This window comes from Excalfactoria chinensis, chromosome 2, assembly GCF_039878825.1.
Source record: "Excalfactoria chinensis isolate bCotChi1 chromosome 2, bCotChi1.hap2, whole genome shotgun sequence".
Taxonomy (NCBI): domain Eukaryota; kingdom Metazoa; phylum Chordata; class Aves; order Galliformes; family Phasianidae; genus Excalfactoria; species Excalfactoria chinensis.
In genome coordinates, this window is record NC_092826.1 from 123,398,738 (window position 1) to 123,417,020 (window position 18,283).

Genomic DNA, 18,283 nt, shown 5'->3' on the forward strand with positions numbered 1-18,283 from the left:
CTAGTAAACAGTGTCTGGAATTCATGCTGCTAAATACGAAAATATAATTCTAGTCCATAAGGAATGCACTTGAGCACTGCTCGTCTGTTCTTACGTTGGCTCATCCCAGAGCAGCTCTTCCCTGAGTTATGTTAACAGTGTAAGTAATATATTAGGTATATTACCCTAGCACCACTAGGGCAAGGGAGTCATCCAGGATGACTAAGGTAGATGGTAGGATGGTGTCTGTTCAGTATTTCCTAGCTTGGTCATTCCTTTTCAGGTATAAACTCAAAGGTTGTGGGAAGTATAAGAATGGTCGTATACGTAAAACAGCTTTGTGTGTTCTTGAGGCAGTGAGTAACATCTTTGAACTTCACCAGGTAATGACCTGCTTATCTGTGGAGCATTTCTCAACCCTTTGTCAGTATGATGTGCTGTGTCACTGTCGTACATAAAAATCTAACTAAATTATTCCTATGTTTTTATTGATCTGCTAACAACTGGAAGCAATCACTGCAATTTAAGACAACATACTCATGTTTAGCATGAGTCACTACAAACACTTTTAATGCCTTTTACTATTTAGAATAATAATGTTTCCAAGTGACTCATATGTAAAAAATGCAATACATTGCGAAAAAAGCTAGAAGAAAACAAAAGCGGACTGTGTTGATACAAAGATAGCTGAAACTTGGAATACAACAGCTTAGAAAGAAAGTTCAAGCTGTTTATGGAGAAGTAAAATAAACAATTTAATTTGACAGTTGCAGTCTGGGGATGTGACATTCATTAAGTGTACCAGGAATTGTATTTAGCAGGTTAGATGTTTGTGCACAGTTAGCATTTGGAAAAATATGAAGTTCAGGACTGGGGAGGCTTAAGTGCTTTAGTTCTGTCAAGAGAGACACCAGGAGAGAAATAGTTCAAATGAGCATCAGTTCCTGAGGAAAACTGGTGAGAGAGAGAATACTGTCAAGTCAAACTTATCAGTTACCAACTCTAAATGTTATCCCATAGACTAGGGTGATACATTATTTACGTTATGTAAAGTCCTGTAGAAAATATCTGGATTATAAATAATTATTTTTACTAAAGTGTTCCGGTAATTGTCCAGAGGTACATGCAGTAGAAGGTAATACAAACTTCGATTTTTCTGAGCTAACCAAGTGTTGTGTGGAATGAATAATGGTTTGGAGATAATGTGCCCTAAGACATCAACAAAGTAGTATGAATCAAGATTTTCTACATTTATTTGTAGTTGAAATTTGGGTAAGAATTCATCATTTAATTCCTTTAAAATGCTCAAGTAGTCACTCTTTGAAACTGTATTTAAAGCTTACGCTCATGTCACCAACAAGAGGCAACTCCCTGTAGCTTTCTACTTCAGTGAGCAAGCTGTAGGACTGGATTCTTGGAAATAAATGTATGTTTTTTCCAGCCACTGATTTCTCCAATCATAACCTTTAGTGTACGTCATACTGTATGTATTAACCCACCCACCTCAAAAGTATTTTCCGTGTGTTGATTTTTAGAACCAAGTACCATAAGGAATGTGAGGGAGACGGACAAAAATGTTGCAGATTACTTCTTTTATGTGTGAGTACTAAAGTTATGATCACTTAAAAAACAACGTATTGATTCCAGGAGCCGGAATTAAATGTTTACTGCCAGTACTCACTAAGAAATACATGTGCAAATGGAAGTGTTCTGCTAGCTCTTCTAGAAACTAATCAGGAATATTTACTTTCAGCAACTCATGACTGCAGTATACTGCCCACAACTTGGTGTTTTTGAAGCTGTGGTCTCCACAACTTGGAAGGACATAGAAAGAGAAGTAAAATGGTTTTGGAGGATAGTAACAGTCTGAAGGTGAAAAACCTGAAAGCATAAAATCATAAACATTATCTAGAGAAAACTGATGAGGGGTATGATTAAAAAAATATGAGAACTGTGGGTAAAATGAATACACAACTGCTATTAATCCCATTTTACAGTATACTCACTGAAAATAGGATGTATGGAACACTTACAGTACTAGGTAAAGCATTTCCTCAGAGGATTCCATAGCTGTGATGGACCTCTCTATGGGTGTTATTTTGGATATTTCTTTCATTACATTTCCCATCCTGCTCTTCATACAGTTCAGACAAAAAGTAATGAAAATATTCAGATTTATTAAATGGAATAAAACTACTAATGCCTTTAGTGGGGTTTTCAACAAAGCCAGGAATTCTTCAGAAAACCCATGTCAAGAAAGATGAAATCCTCCAAACTGCTTCATATTTGTAAATTCTGGCTTACTTACTGGTGAGACTAAGCCAAGCTTCAAGCTTGAACTTTTTTTATTTTTAGGCTTTGGATATTATTGATAATCTATGACAAGATTCATGTAGTTCTCTATTGTTTTCATTAGCTAAAGGGAAAGGTAATTTGATGTGTACACATTTGAGGATGTGCTTGAAAGGGTTTATTAGCTCATGATTATATATTTTGGCTCATACTGTAGTGCATGCTATGCCTTCCCAGAAAATAGACTCATCCTTGGTTGGAGCCATGAAATGTAAGGACAGCAATTCCTCCTGAGATAAATGGATGGACGAATGTATGCATTAAAAGAAGGAATGGAGAAAGACAGAAGTGCTGGAGATAAACTGTACTTGGAGAATCGGAAAAGTCATGACTTAATGTCTTAGAATGACTTCCTTATCTTAGATTCTGCCTGTTTTTACTGCTTGTTATTTTTACTTATAATATTTATTGAGATATAAAATTTACCCAGACTTTAATGTTAATGGGTATTGCAGCATGTTTAACTGAGTCAAAATGATCTGCCAAAATAGATCAAATTCATTACAAAATAAATTTCAGGATGTTTCTTCTAAATATTTAAAATAATATTGACTTTGATGTTTTTCTGTTTCCAGATCTTTCACTGAAAGTTAAGGAATAAACATAATCAGACTTGTGATATACATTTGAATATCTATCTATGTAACTAATCATTTACCAGTGTATGGAATAGAAACACTTGGAAGTTGCTCCATACAGCAGAGGGCAGCAGTGATAAAATGGCCTATCAAGCAGGTGATTGCATATGTCTACTTTTATCATCTTTTATTATAATAAGACTTAAGTAATAAAAATAGAAATTGATAAGTAAGTTGAAAGTAAGACTTTTATTTCATTTTTCTTTCTTGGCAGCATTTATTTTCATTAATAGAAGAAAAATTTCATATATGGTTTTGCGAATTCAGAGCTAGAATTACAGTTTTTCACATTGCAGAAAGGTCACTGAACTTCCTATCTTGTTAACTTTTTTTTTTGTTTCTTTGAATAAACTAACCCGGTTCTGAATTAACAAATGGACATTCTAATTATTTTTTTCCTGAGATTGTCAATAGGTAGTTCCACAGATGCAGTGTGTTATGGATTGCCTTATTACATTCAACTGTGGAATATCTTGCTATACTTCCATATCTACTATACTATCTACCTATCTATATATTTCTGTTCAATTTTACCCTCATGAAAAATAATAAACTAATTTAAGTATAGCTAAAATATACTTTTATATATTATACATAGATAACTATATATAGAGAGGTATCGATGTATAGTATATAGAAATAGATGATGTAAGCTTTACTCTTCTAGATAGATATACAGAGAGGGATCTGTGCATTGTATATTGGAAGCAGATGTAAGCTACACTCTCCTTTAGATATACAGAGAGGGAGGCTCCTGTGCATCGTCATCTATATGGGAAGCAGGTGTAAGCAGCTGCACTCTGCTGTGCATCGTCGTCTATATATATATGGGAAGCAGGTGTAAGCAGCTGCACTCTGCTGTGCATCATCATCTATATATATATATGGGAAGCAGGTGTAAGCAGCTGCACTCTCCTGTGCATCATCGTCGTCTATGTATATAGGAAGCAGATGTAAGCAGCTGCACTCTCCTGTGCATTGTCACCATCTATATATATGGGAAGCAGATGTAAGCAGCTGCACTCTCCTGTGCATCGTCGCCGTCTATATATATGGGAAGCAGGTGAAAGCAGCTGCACTCTTCCTGTGCATAGTCGCCATCTATATATATGGGAAGCAGGTGAAAGCAGCTGCACTCTCCTGTGCATCATCGTCATCTATGTATATGGGAAGCAGATGTAAGCAGCTGCACTCTCCTGTGCATAGTCGTCTATATATATGGGAAGCAGATGTAAGCAGCTGCACTCTGCTGTGCATCGTCATCATCTATATATATGGGAAGCAGAAGTAAGCAGCTGCACTCTTCCTCTGCATCGTTGTCGTCTATATATATGGGAAGCAGATGTAAGCAGCTGCACTCTTCCTGTGCATCATCATCATCTATATATATGGGAAGTTAATATACAACCAGTTATCCTAAGATATATGCAGTCTCTGAGTTTATGCTTATTCTCTTTAATAGACAGGATTTTTTAGTCAGACAGTTCTGTGTCACTCAAGGCTCATCACTCAGAACAGGGAGGAAATCCAGTATGTTGGATGCATCCATTCTCCAGACGTTCATCAGAAGGTGTATACAGGGAACGAGTTCTTAAATCCAGAACTCCTACATTCCTTTTTTCTCCTTGACAAGGATTTATAAAGAACCTTAGATTTTTCTTAAATTTGCCTCAGCTTCATCTTCTGTTTTTATCAGGGTTTCTGAAAACAAAATGAAGTAAAATAAACTAAAATAAAATTCTAGGTAAAGCTAGACTTCTTAAGAGAGAGAGTTAATTAAAAATTTCCCTCAATGCATCAATGCTCTGCATACTAATCCACTCCATGCTTTCCTTTTCTATCTAACAACTGCCAGGCATTGACTTGTTCTACTTGGCTGCTTTGAACTTTACAGTGAGCTTCAGATTGTACGTTGTTAGACAAAGTCTAACAACATCTAGTTGTTAGATCTAGTTACTAATGAATACTTACTTTAGGTAAGTATACTCAATTAAGTTGTGGAAATTGATATTAAACTTCACATTTGTGGTTTTCCAGACACATTTGTGTGTGAGTTCATGTATGCGATACTTTAAAAAGGCTCTTTCTGTGAAGCTGGAAGTAACGCTGAGCAAAACTGGGAGTGGGAGTTTTTAAAAATAAAATGAGAGTGATTATTGGTAAGTATGAAAATTGTGTTAAATAGGGATAGGACAAATTCTGCAGTCATTATATTTGTGTTAAAAAAGTAATAGCTAAGAGAGGGTACAATAAAAATTGTAACAAAACTTTTTGTTTTGACAAAACAATCCTTTGTTTTCCTTTATCACCTGTCCAAACAACATAAGGTAATTTATACTGTATTCTCTTTATCCAGTTATACTTCTATACATAGCAATATACATATAATGCCATCAAGTGACATATATATTAAATAAAAAAAAAAACCAAAAAACAGAAAGATTGTTAGCAATGAAAACAAATTAATAAACTCAGTGTTTACATAAAAAAAAAAAAAGACAAAAAGGAAAAGCACAAATCTGAAAGAAAAAAGTCTATTAAATATTAAGTATATTTTTCACAAAGGGAGCATAAAGTTACACAGTGTGCGGCGTCTGCAAGGTAAGCAGTTTGTGGTCACAAATAATTCTAAAAAATTGAGGGGGTTATTCACTCTAAATTTCCCATTGCTCCCTTGATGAAAAGACAAGTTTAATACATTCTGTTACTGTTTTCTCCACATTAGGTTATAATTAGAGCTAAATAGAAAATGCAGACAAGCGGTTCTTGGAACAGTATGTGGGAGACTACAGGTACTGATTAGTAGGAGATTGGGCGTTAAATCTTTAAATCAGTAATTAGAGCTTAAAATAACAACTGAAATCATTTTAAGTGATAATGTTGCAAATAAGTGATTATTTTCAGCTGAGTATTAGAAAGTTTTCCAAACACAGGGCCACAGGTGTGATAGCTTGCCTGCCACCAGATTCTTTAAAACAGGTTGTCTTGTTGTCTTATAGTACTTGACAGAGATTGGCTTTAGTCTCCTTGAAAACTACCATCCTGTATTCCTTCCTTAATGTAGCTTTAATTTTAATATTTATTTGTTTATTCTTATTTGTTGTTATCATTCCTAGAATCCTAAATGCATATTCATTAATAAGTAAAGTGAGTTTTATGTTGTTGTTTGTGGTCTAGGAATAGCATTAATTAAATAGATAGGTAGATAGATAGGGGTGTAATATATCTGTGTGCATTCTCTGGCAGAAAGCCTTCAAGCTATGAGCTCATGTTTTTGTTATGGTTGAAAAAAGGTGAAGTCTAAATTCTCCTGTTTCTTTGCAGTGAGGGTGGTGAGGCACTAGAACAGGTTGTACAGAGAAGCTGGGATGCCTTGGGGTTGTTCAAGGCCAGGCTGGATGGGGCTTTGATCCACTTAGTCTAGTGGAAGTTATCACTGCCTGTGGTAGTGGTGATGGAACCACATGATCTTCAAAAGTCCTTTCCAAACAATCTGATCCTTTCAAAACACGTTCTTTATTCATTGCAGTTGGTTTTTGCATTGATAAATAATAATAAGCATGTATGAAACTACAGTAATAACTCAGATAAAACTAGTAAAAAACAGAAAAAATGTCTAAGAATGGGACTTGTCTCTGGTTATGCCAGTGCTGTTACCTTCAAAAGCTGGATGACATTAAACTCAGTTTGTTATTTTCTAATAAGCAGCACTCTGAGGAGAATTAAATGTATTGGCCTATCTTTACTCTGCTTTTGTTTTGTATTGGGCTGAACTTCAATTTCAGACTTGGATGAGTGTATATGTATTTTTAGTAACTTCCAGATGAATTTACTAGAACAAGTACAAATATTTACTCACCTAGAATCTGAGTACAGTAAAAGATCTGGCAGTAGAAGCACAGCCTCAGATTTTTCAATCTAGTAACACTGCACGTTAAATTTAAGTCATCTTATACTATATATTTCTAGTGGTTTTATGTATTTTGACATTTTCAGTAATATAACTTACTTGACACAACAAGAAGGGACTAATTCTGCTAATTCTGCAGAGTTGTTTTAGTTTCTTCTTTCATTAGAAAAAAAAAAAAAAAGCTAAAAATATCTTTTCGTTTCCATTTAGCTCTTAAAATGAACTAATTAATAAACCACTAGGAAACCACTTTTTTTTTTTTTCTTCCTTAACTTGTTAATTCATTGATCTTCTGAATAAAGGAGATGCAGTAGATGAGATCTGTCAGTACTTCAGCATAATTGTATATAACTATTTAGTATGGTACCAAACAGAAAACTACTTACTAAATTGAAGGAGATTAGAAAAATTGTGGGTGATTAAATACTCTAGAAGGTTATGAGTTGCTTTGAAAATAGATTGATTTAGAGGTTACTACTGAGATCTTCCATGATTCAACTATTTAAACTACTGTTATCTAAGGATATCTCACCAGAGGTCCTACTTACCTGTAGCCTTCCAAGTGTAAGGCCTCAGGGAAACAGGGATCCTTTGTTCCTTGGCTGTTGCATCTGAGCAAATTCTCACTTGCTGAAGCTTAGGACGTTTCAACTCTGCTGTCAGTGCTGTGTTTTCCATTGTGTTACAGCATTACACATTGTCAGAAGACAATATGGGAGATTACACAATACATAAGTCTGTTTCCTACACAGTAAATAACAGAAATGTTAAAGTGTTAGTCTTGAATTTAGGAGCTTTTTGTTTCTTCATTTTGTTACTAACTGGTGTTCTGTGCTGCAGTGCTATATAGTTATTCATATGTAATCATATGTTTAGTAAAACTGTGAGTGCTTTGGGTTAGATGATATGTTCCTAGTAAAACCAAATCATGTTTTTATTTTTGGAAACATAAAAAAACCAGAAATGAAGAATGCACGTGATAGATTATGGTAGCATTCCAGGACATAACTGAACAGGTGGAAAACTTAATAACTCACTTTCTTCATCTTTATAGCATAAAAGGAGGTAAAATAGCAGAAGCTGACACTGCATCATAGAATGGCCTGTGTTAAAAGGAACCTCAAGGATCAGTAAGTTCCAACTCCCCTATCATAGGCATAGCTACCAGCTGCTAGACAAAGTAATAGATCAGATTACCCTGAGCTCCATCCAACCTGGCCTTAAACACCTCCACATGCACATATCTCCTGTTCTACCTATGTTCTTGATTAGAATTAACAATACTGTTGAATAATCATCACAGTTACCCTTGTATCCATTTTTTTTGCTGACCAGAAAAATAGCAAAGGAAAAGTTGTATGAGGTTGAAGCTTGTATTAAGATGCAGGCAATAAATGAGACCTGAGAAGATCACACATTTCATATAAAATGATAACAGATATTCAGATTATTTATAAGGAAAAACTCACCAATATGGCAATCTCCAAGAGAGACACTGCCTTAGTGGTGGTCAGCCCTTAAATGAGGTCTAAGGGAGGTGGAGTCAAGCTCCACTCCTCTGGGAGCACAGCTAAATTACTCTCACCTGTGTTCCCACACTGACCTGACACTTGCCTCAGCTGATTAATCAGAGGTTCAGGCTGTGATTACCAATTTCCCGTACACCCATATAAGTTTTTATGCCAGGAATGTCTGAAGACGACAAATGTCAAGAATTATTTGTGTGGTATGTGAAAAAATACTTCTGAAGGTACACTTCTCAAAACTTAAGAGGCTTTGCTGGTCTAGAGTGGAAATAATCCATGAATTCCTTTCTTCTGTTCTAAATAGATTTCCTAGTCTCCCTTAGGAAACTTTCTGTTAACATGTAAGTCTATCAGTCCTGAACTAATATATGGCTTGTTCCAGAGATGCATATTAATATGTTGTCTCGCTCCAATTAAGGAGTGAGGCAAGGTTCTTTTGATAAATTATGCTCGGCGTGAGATTAAGAAGAGAAACATTCAAATGTTGACCCGACCAGTTTATTGGGAATAATAGACGGCTGAGGGGATGGGGAAGGGAGAGCGGCGGATATCAAAATTAGGGTGATGGGGAAGGGAAAGTGGGCGATAGGAAAGGTGGAAAAGGCAAGAATTACGGAAAGCGGGGAAAGTCACCTCCTGAACGCAGCAGTGTCCCGTTGCGGTCCAGGAAGAACAAGCGTAGGGGAGAGCCGCAGCAGAGGGTCAGGCCGCAAGCAGCAGATCGCAGAGCGGGAGGTAGAAAGGGCAGCAAGGTCTCGGGAGGCAGCGAGGTCTCACGGAGCAGAGTCTCGGGAAGCGAGGTCTCACGGAGCAGAGTCTCGAGCAGCAAGCCCAGGTGAATCCGGTGTCCGCCGTAGGAAGACGTTGGAGGAATCTGAAGCCAGATACCTAAGAGTTCTTCATGCATGCATCTTCTTCAGCATGCAGGCGTTCACGTAGTGAGGCATCTGATGTCAGACAACCTCCTTGTTCATGAAGAGAGGCATCTGATGTCAGAAAACCTCTAAAAATCCATGGTTTGTCCATGCTCTATTTATCCTTCTTCTTCCCAGCCTTCGGGACATTTCTGGAAGGCTTGGGTCAGAGTCCTGTGAATACCTCGGAGATGGGCCTCTTCCTTGAGATAGGCCCACACAAAAAGACCACTTTAGGGCCATTCATCTGTATCTTATCTCCCTTTCGTAGCTCCCGGACTTGTCCATCTGTCATCTCTCTGTCATCTGTCACGTCACCCTTAAACAAAGGGGGTCTGGAACCGTGGCTCTGACTTGCCTAGACTTGTCCTTCTGTGCGTTTCAGACAAAGGGAGTTCTGGAACCTTGGCCAGGCTTCCCTGAACTTGTCCATTTCAGCAGACTTTGAGACAGTAATGTAAAAAGCATGGCCTCTTACATATGTGAAACCCTACTAATGAATATCTCATATCATTTCAATAGAATTCAGTCTCTTTAATTAATTGACACTCTAAATATATGATAGTGTTGGAATTGGCATGTGAGGCCAATGAGGCCAAATAGACTGTAGTAATTTTAAAGCACTGATGTATTTTTTATATTAAAGTACTCTGGCATTAATTCACTGGCAAGGGTGCTTTATATATAGAAATAAGACTTGAATTTCTTGGAAAATATAGTCCTTTCATATGTCAGTATGCTGCCTATGGGTGTAATTATAGTAATGTGCATGCATCACATTAATAACATGGGGGAAATCTGCAGTAGTTCAGAACTCTGTTTGCCAAAATTGCTGTGATTAATAAAAGGGCAAAAACTACATTTGCTTAGTCCATCAAAACAAGATTTATGGTATTTAAGGAGTAAGGGTTATATAGCTGCATTTCTCAGTTAAGCTGTGAAGTTCAGCGGGGGTCTTGCTAAAATGATGCCCACATCCTCTCCCTATTCTGCTGTACAAATACAATTAAGCAGCTTGCCAGGTTGATACTGTTCATGTTCACATCCTTGTCATCTCTCAGTGAGTCCTCTAGAGAGTTTTCCTATTCACACATAATTTATTCACTGATCCTTTGAAAAACAGTAAATTGCAGAGTGCAGTTATTCATGGCATTTGTGAATGGGCAACTTGCTTTTGTTCTTGCAGCAGGTGCGTAGGTGGGAGAAACAAGACAAGCTGCAGTGAGTCTCACTGGCTCACTTAAAATTAAAACCGAACAGCTGAAAATCCTGTAACCAAAGAGGGCTTTCTGCATGTAATTATCATTTCTGTGTCTGATTACACTGTTTGGAAATTGCTTTCACTCCTAGTCATAGAAGTTAGGGGACATGACAAAATGAGCATCCTTAGTCATAAAGAGAGTGCTTGTGCATGAAGATGTGCTTTGGTTGAGATCATGAACAGAAACATGAAATAAAATATGAATTTTGAGAAGTTCCCATGTTTATCAAATTGTTATATTTTCTGATAACATTTTACTGGAATGTTTAGCTGTGTTGGTCAGGAATCTGTTACTGACTTGCAAATATCCCTCCATGATGTAAATTCAAACTGATTAAAAATGGTGATTCATCTCCATAAATTCTTGATGTCAGATTCTTGCTTGAGCATGAGACAGCCCTAAAATAAGTATAGAATCATGTTTAAAAAGTGTTGTTTGCTTATTTGAGTTTGCTGTGCCTCTGGTTTTCATCTGTTGTCATGTTAGAAGGGCAAGTTGCTTTGATTTGAGATACCTGGTTCTGCAATATCTCTTTGGTCTCTTTCTCCATACACATTGTCATTCTACAGCAAGCAGAGCATCACTGGTGATTTTTAATAAAGAGGAAAAAATAACAAAACAGAGGATATGCAACTAAATTTAAGCAAAAGTGGGAGAGACTGTTATAAGAAATGAGAGAATTACATTAGTGATGTTAGTCGAGGTTTTGAGTCATTTCACTGTAAGCAAATTTTATTAGGCATCTAACTACATGTCTCCGTTGTGATCGCTGTCCCATTTTGTTGGTTGATGCAATATTAGCATGGGTAGGTAGTAGAGGAATAGTGCTACTACGGAAGAGTTTGAAAAAGAGGAGTTAGCAGTTGGTTTCAGAACTCATGTAAAAAGTAGTCCTCCTGTTGTGCAGACAGAAAAATCCCTAGCTGACAGCTCATGGCTGAAAGCAGAGGCAATGCTGTGATGTTAAGGGTTAAAATGGGAGGAAGCTTGAGTCCTCATTGGTAATCTTGCCACCAATGAGAAATTCATTTGCAAGCCAGAAAAGGAGGTTTGCAGTACTTAACCTGAAAAAAGGATGAATTTTTCTGAAATCATGGTGCCCTGTACTAATTGTCATCTGTGGCTTTTTAATACACTAAACATTTCCTTTTGTTACCATCACTCTGTAATATGAACACTAATGTGAGACATTGCCAGTATTATTATGCAAATCTTCCCTCAGAAGCTTTTGATAGTAGTAAAACATAAAATGTGTATTTTGAAACACCAGCTTCTTTCATCAAACTGAAACGATTCATCCTCTGTTTATACACATTAACCGGGTGGAATAAATTCTTCATTTCAATTACTAATTATACTCAAAATGCCAAATTATATACAGATAAACATATTGTATGTTTGGTGATTGAGCAATCTATGGAATTAAGTGTTGGAAGCTATTCCCACATCATCTGAGGAACTGTTTTTATTAGTGGAACAAATGTGGACTTAGTGCTTTACAGAGCAAATTACGTAAAGGCCAGAGATGCCTGTTATATGTTTTTGCTTTTCAGTCCTTCATATAACAGAAAAAAGGGTAGATTGTGAAAGTAAAATAGAACACCTTTCAATACAAATGTCGGGCACCTTTTCCATTATTAAGTAAATAATAGTAGGGCTAATTTTTTTAAAATGTTCAGCTTTGATCACACAAGAGTTTGCCCTGTCCCATATGCCCACACTTTGTGTTTTTTAGAGCATCATTTCTTTATGTTTTGCACTTCACTTGATCAGTTGTTCTCTTTTCCTTCTTTCAGTTGCCAGCTCTCAGCCTTACAAATACAAGACTGTTCCCTTTGAGCTGACAGCCTTGGAGGAAGCGCTGCTGGCATTTTAGAACCCAGGGCTGTGTCTCTATAGCTCTAAAGAAAAACACAGTGTTTCTGTTACAAGTAAGGTAAGCAGCCTTACTGCTTCTCAGGGTTTGAAGAGCAAAGCGAGATGTTAATTATTCATTACTGTGCTGAAGATTTGGAAGGTGGGAGAATGATATGACTGGTGCATTTGTCACTGTGGAAATCTGTCAGTCATCAGTTCTCACTATATTCTAGTGCAGTAATACAGTAGCAACGTGGTGACATAAATGTCAACCCCTCAGGAAAATCAGTGTGGGAGGAGGAATATTTTTCACTGCGGTTTGAGCTGTCCCTGCTTTTGTAATTGGTGTGAGTGTGGTACAGAATAAGAAGGGATGAAAGAGACTGTTCTCTGAGGACAGCGTTTCCCAAAGAAAAACAACTTTGGTTTTTGTTTGTTTGTTTGTTTGTTTTTCTCCTGTTCTGGTGTTTTCAAAAGGAAATTAAGTTTTGATTTAAAAAGAAGTTCAAATATATTATAAAATTGATCCATTAATGTAACGTAGCAGAGAACAGTTAGGGTGCTAACTTGTATTACCCATTGTAATGAAATACATTCTTCAGTAGATTTTTCCCATCTTGTGTTTTGTTAGAGTGGAGCAGGCACCATTTACATAAAATGATAACCACCAAGATATGTGAAATACATTCAATAATGTGATGCTTAGAACTTGCCAAGAAGAACATGTACTAATTCCTGTCCACCTCCATTGTTACCTTAAGAGCAGCTCTCTCCATAGCAACTGAAAACTTTTCAAGGCAGCAATAAACTAATCCTCTCCAGCTTCCAGAGCACCATCAAGAATTTTAAAAACATTGGACTTTCAGCAGCGAAATACTTCTGTGGATTCAAGAGGCCACAAAGCTAGATACACAAGCATTCTTTCTCCCTTCAGAAGGTAAGAAAATAATGTTTAGATGTCAGTGTATCCCAGCAAGAATGCTAACAGTAACATTCATCTATATACCAGAAGATTTCCTGGCATCTAAAACTTAGTAACTTTAGTGAGTGAATGCCAGCTTGGATTCCGCAGTGGGTTTTTTTTGTTGTTTGTTTTGTGTTTTTTTTTTTTTTCTTTTTAAATACTCTATTAGTTGGGTTTATTTTAAAATCACACACACACACAGATCATATTGCACTTTAAAAAATGCTGATCTTGTGTGTGGCTGTTTAATGCAAGTGAATTGTCATCTGAAAAGGTCTGTTGCTGCCAGCGTATGCCTATCAATAAAATGAAAAAGTCTTTGGGGAAAACAGAAGTGAAAGTTTTTTTGTGTTTCTTCTGTACTGAGATGGATTGTTGTTAAAGTGATGGTACAGTCTGACGTAGGGAATGATAGCATCAAGACAGATTTACAATACAAAATGTGTTTTGAATCTAGAGTTTAAGAAGTCAAGCTTGTTCTTTCTGATGTTTGTCTTGTTTGTTCCCTGAGTTCTATGAATGAAATTATGACCTCAGTCTTGTAACTCTTTCCCCTGATCATAAAATGCCATCAATTTTTCAGGCTATCCTGTTCATTCTGTTTCATGTTGTATAGCTGGAACTTGGTAATGTTGATAAACTGCTTTGGAAATGAAACTTGCTCTATATCACTGCTTTCTAACATAATTACTGTACTTTGTATCAGAATTAGAATGGTAATCTTTATTTACAGATTTTTATTTTTATTTTTTGCTACTAAAAACCTGTTTCGTAATGGAATGAAAGTGAAAGCTTCAGTATTTTCCTGTTCTTACTGTAGAGGATTATTAGTGAATGCAATGCCATGACACTGAAATGAAAACCATACTCTTTATTTTTACGAGGAGAAAAAAGTAGTTTCAATCAATCTCTTACTGGTAATTCTACAGAAATTTTAAGGCCGTGGTTGTCTTAGTTTCCTGCTGTTCTGGGCTGTAAAGACCTTACAGGCTCCCTGTTGTTCAAAAACAGCTTGTCACTGCAAATCCGCTTAGACGACCAATTAATAAATCCTTTCAAACATATTGCATTCACACTAATTAAGGGGTTGGGTTTTTTTTCCCCTTTACTATTCAGATTCCTCAGGTTTCAAGTTTAAGCTGTGAAGTGCAAACAACACTCCAACACTCAGTGCAGCTCAGGCACTGCAGGAAGAGGAGATGTGCTTTCTGAGCAAGCACCCAGCTCTTGGGGTGGTATGTTCCGCTTTCCTGCTCAGCGTGCTCCTTGCTGAAGGACAGCTTGGGGAAGAGCACAGGCAGGATGGCAGTTCTGCTCCCAGCCGAGGCTATCTGATGGAAGTTTTACGCCTTCTTTCAGCTGACAACCCTGAGCTCCACACAAACCACTCACGAGAACTGGTCAAAATGGTGCTGGAGAGAGCTGAGTGCCCACAGCGGATTTATGGCATGCAAGAAGATTGTAATCTGGTCAGTGCTTCAATTAATGAGTGATATTTTTACAGAATCTTCAGTGAGTTCTAAAGTTGTTTGTTATAGTGAAGTCATCCTAAATACATAACCTAAACATGCATAAGACTCATTGCAGCCAAAACTTGATCGTCCCTGCTTGAAGCATTTCTTTGCAAATTACTAATGCTAGTTGTTTGATCTTGTAAAGAAGAGGTGTTCCAGATGTAACAAGTCTGACTTAAAATTCCCATGCTTCAGTCACATAACAGTAATAGTTTTCCTTGAAAGTTTTCAAGTGTTTATTTTCCAGCAAGGATTTTCCTGTTTCTCTCTGATCTAACTATAGAAGCGTGAGCTTGAATTTGGCTCACAGAAGATTTTCACTGCAGAAGACATTGGTAAAATCTGGGAGAAGTTCAGTCACTTTTGTTGTAGGTTTTGGTTCATAACAATAAAGCTGAGAGGATTAGCACGGATTCGTCTGCAGTTTCACTGAAGTATTGAAGATTCAGAAAGGTTTTTGGTAAGCAGTTTGAGTCAAGGAAAATCAAAGGCAGAACAATGAATCTGCAAGACCAGACTGAAGCTGGAAACAGTCCAGGGTACAGCTCCACAGAACTCTCAGCTGTTGAGTTGAGATTATTTTTCAGAGCTGATTCCTGGTTTGACAAGGAAAGGAACAAGAGTAATAAGATCATAGATTGTGGGAGGAGGGAGACAGTGGCAAATAAGCGTCTCAGCTGAAGGGATCTACAGAGAGCTTGGTCAGTCTTGGCCTTGGTTAATGTTCCTCCAGCTTTGGCTTTGCTCTGTGAATACATACAGCCAACTATCTCTTTAGGTTAGAATTATGAGTATATTCATAATGGTGACTGTTTTGAGAATATACCATTCCTAGCAATCAACCAAGCCAGTGAGGTGGAGAAATTTTCCTCCTGTGCAGAGGATGTTAATTGTCTTTTTCTTCAAATGTTCCCATTTTTCTTGTGAGCCCTAATATGAAATTTCCTACATAAATAATGTAGTTGTTCATTTTTGTTTTGTTGTTTGTTTATTTGTTTGCTTTTATTTTTTAATAAAAGGAGATTGTACAGGAGGTTATCTTAGTGTTTGTAAGCAAGGACCCACATCAAAGAGAGAAAGTGTTAAATAGAAACAGGTTCAGATGCCTCCTAATCATCTCAGAATGGGTCTAGGCTTTGTTCTCATTCCTTCTTTAGCTTCTCTGAATTGCCATCGTTTATCTTCTGTTTGTGATCTCTATTTGGAGAGCATAATCACTGTGTTCCTGAATGGAAGAAATCTAAATGAAACCCTGATGGGGCTTACTTTATCTCTTTAGGCTTCACCATGGAGATTTTCTGTGAGGAAAAATGTAAGGGCATTCACCATTTGCAGTACATTTCAGTGCTGGCTGTATTAGTAATACTACATGCATCCCGCATTGCCCAGGAACGTAGCACACTACAGAAAATGCAGACAGTGAGAGCTTCATGGTGCTGTGTTGAGGTCTTACAAGATTTAGTAACCCAAGACAGAGCTGCTCACAGTTTTTGCTGCTTTTCAAGATCTCCAAAATCTGAGAGAACGCCCCACCTTAGCTTGGCATTTTCTTTCTCATGCTTGTTGGGAATAACTAATTGATTTCAGGCTGAACTTTCCCTTATAAGCCCAGGATTCCAGTCATACCAGATGACTCTGGCTTCAGTTTTTTGTGTTTTGGTGTTGGTTTTTTTTGTTTGTTTGTTTGTTTTTGTTTTTGTTTTTGTTTTTTCTTTTTAATGTTGACTCCAATGGATATTTACAAGCAATGAAGTTTAACACTGTTCTTAGATTCCTTTTGGTTTGCTGTTACATACTGGCTTCCAGACTCTTTGGTCAGTGGCTGGTAGCTCTTGAACAGCATCTGTCACTCCTTTATCTCTTATACACACAAAGGGTTTATATTTCTTGCAACAGTAAGAGATGCTTTGTTTTGTTTTTAACTTCTGATCTCTTAAACAAAGAAAATAATGTGTTGTTCCCAGTTTCAAGTCTGGGCTGTTTTTTTAATAACAAATATTTTTTCTAAATCAAAACCATGCAGATTGTTATGCCTGTAAAATATTCCTTACAGCAAAAATTATAAGTGATGAGCCCACTTACGTTCTCTTGATATCTCCTTAAAAGTTACTTTTAATGGGCTGACCACATACAGTAGAAGAACTCCATCTTTTTTACCATGTACCTTATTCCTTCCAAACAAACACCAAAGCAATTTACTTTTTATTCATCTTCCTTGCAAGAACAAACAAAAGACTTGCTGATTACAATTTATCCCCACTGGGTTTTGAAATGTTACAGAAGCCTTTGAAATTGCTCCAGTATGTACAGAACTTTTGTTGTTGTTGTATTGCTGTTGGGTATTCAGAACTACTAGCTGGCTAATTTGAGGCCTTCAGGATGGAGAACAGAGCACCTATTTTATCCTAGCCTGAATATTAATGTTTGGAATCAGACGCTGGAAAAAGTTAGACTTGCAGAACTTGATAGGCAGTTCTGGCAGGGCAGAGTAGATCATACTTTTTATCATATTAAAATGGAGCTTACTTATGGGTATAAATATTTAATTGGGCACTACCATCCATAGTTCTCTTTTATTATATTGAGTATTTGTGTCAATTTTTGCTGGAATGTGTGTTTTATTGTACTCTGTGTAGAAAAATGAACTAATATACAAGGTGAGCTACACCAACCAACAGATCATTCTTGCAGCCATAAGCAGTTCATTCTGAAAGCATGGGTTATGTTTAGGACTCATGAATATGAGTGTAATTATGATCTCAAGTTGTAGTTTCTTCTCACAAATGTACAGTCTGGCTGCCCTATCTTAATGGTTGAGATTAGTTGACATGGCTACTTAGTGCTTGGAGAGAGACAACCAGAAAAGAAATATAACTGCACAATGAACAACAGTAGTCACAGGGTCTCTTCAAGAAGGACTCTTTATTCTGGAATTCACTATCTCATTTCCCATAGCTCTGCATCACAGAGCTCTACGGATTTTATGGTTTAATTTTAAGGGTTAATTTTGAGGTAGCAAAATTTTCTGGAAAATGTCTTTTCATCAACAATAATTATAGTTTTACATATATAAACCTTTGTCTGCTCAAATAAAAATCATGCATAGGTCCCTCTTGAAATCCATTTGGAGGACCAGATAATGTTGAGAACTTGAACTGTCTTTCTGCACTGAATGGAGCTGTTCTGTTTAACAGGATGGACTGTGGAAAAAATAAAGATAGCCACATGGTTGTTGGGTCAATTAAGAGTCTTAATAGTATATTAAAAATGATGTAACTTTTGTTCACATACCATGGATTAACTGTGGTCAGTTATGGTCTTTGTCATATAACAGAAACCCATATGGAATCATTAAGCACTAGGTCCT

General features: G+C 36.9%; 1 protein-coding gene and 1 long non-coding RNA gene across 9 annotated transcripts in view; one reads left to right on the forward strand and one right to left on the reverse strand.

The window, feature by feature from the left end:
• Nucleotides 1–3,913: 3,913 nt before the first annotated feature.
• Nucleotides 3,914–8,383, reverse strand: LOC140248888 (uncharacterized). Its single transcript, XR_011902903.1, has 3 exons — nucleotides 8,349–8,383; nucleotides 7,428–7,623; nucleotides 3,914–4,670 (listed from the first exon to the last, which is right to left on the reverse strand). It is a non-coding gene; the product is annotated as an uncharacterized lncRNA (long non-coding RNA).
• Nucleotides 8,384–13,069: 4,686 nt separating this feature from the next.
• The window catches only part of SLC39A12 (solute carrier family 39 member 12), a 35,163-nt gene continuing 29,949 nt past the window's right edge, over nucleotides 13,070–18,283 (forward strand). For 2 of the 8 annotated variants that reach the window (XM_072330003.1, XM_072330006.1), the window contains exons 1-2: nucleotides 13,237–13,375; nucleotides 14,762–14,871. In XM_072330003.1, coding sequence (XP_072186104.1) covers nucleotides 14,809–14,871 — 63 coding nt within the window. In that variant the 5' untranslated portion in view covers nucleotides 13,237–13,375; nucleotides 14,762–14,808. Of the gene's footprint in view, nucleotides 13,376–14,518; nucleotides 14,872–18,283 lie in introns of all 8 variants that reach the window. The other 6 variants (XM_072330000.1, XM_072330001.1, XM_072330002.1 and 3 more) reach the window with 5 other exon arrangements.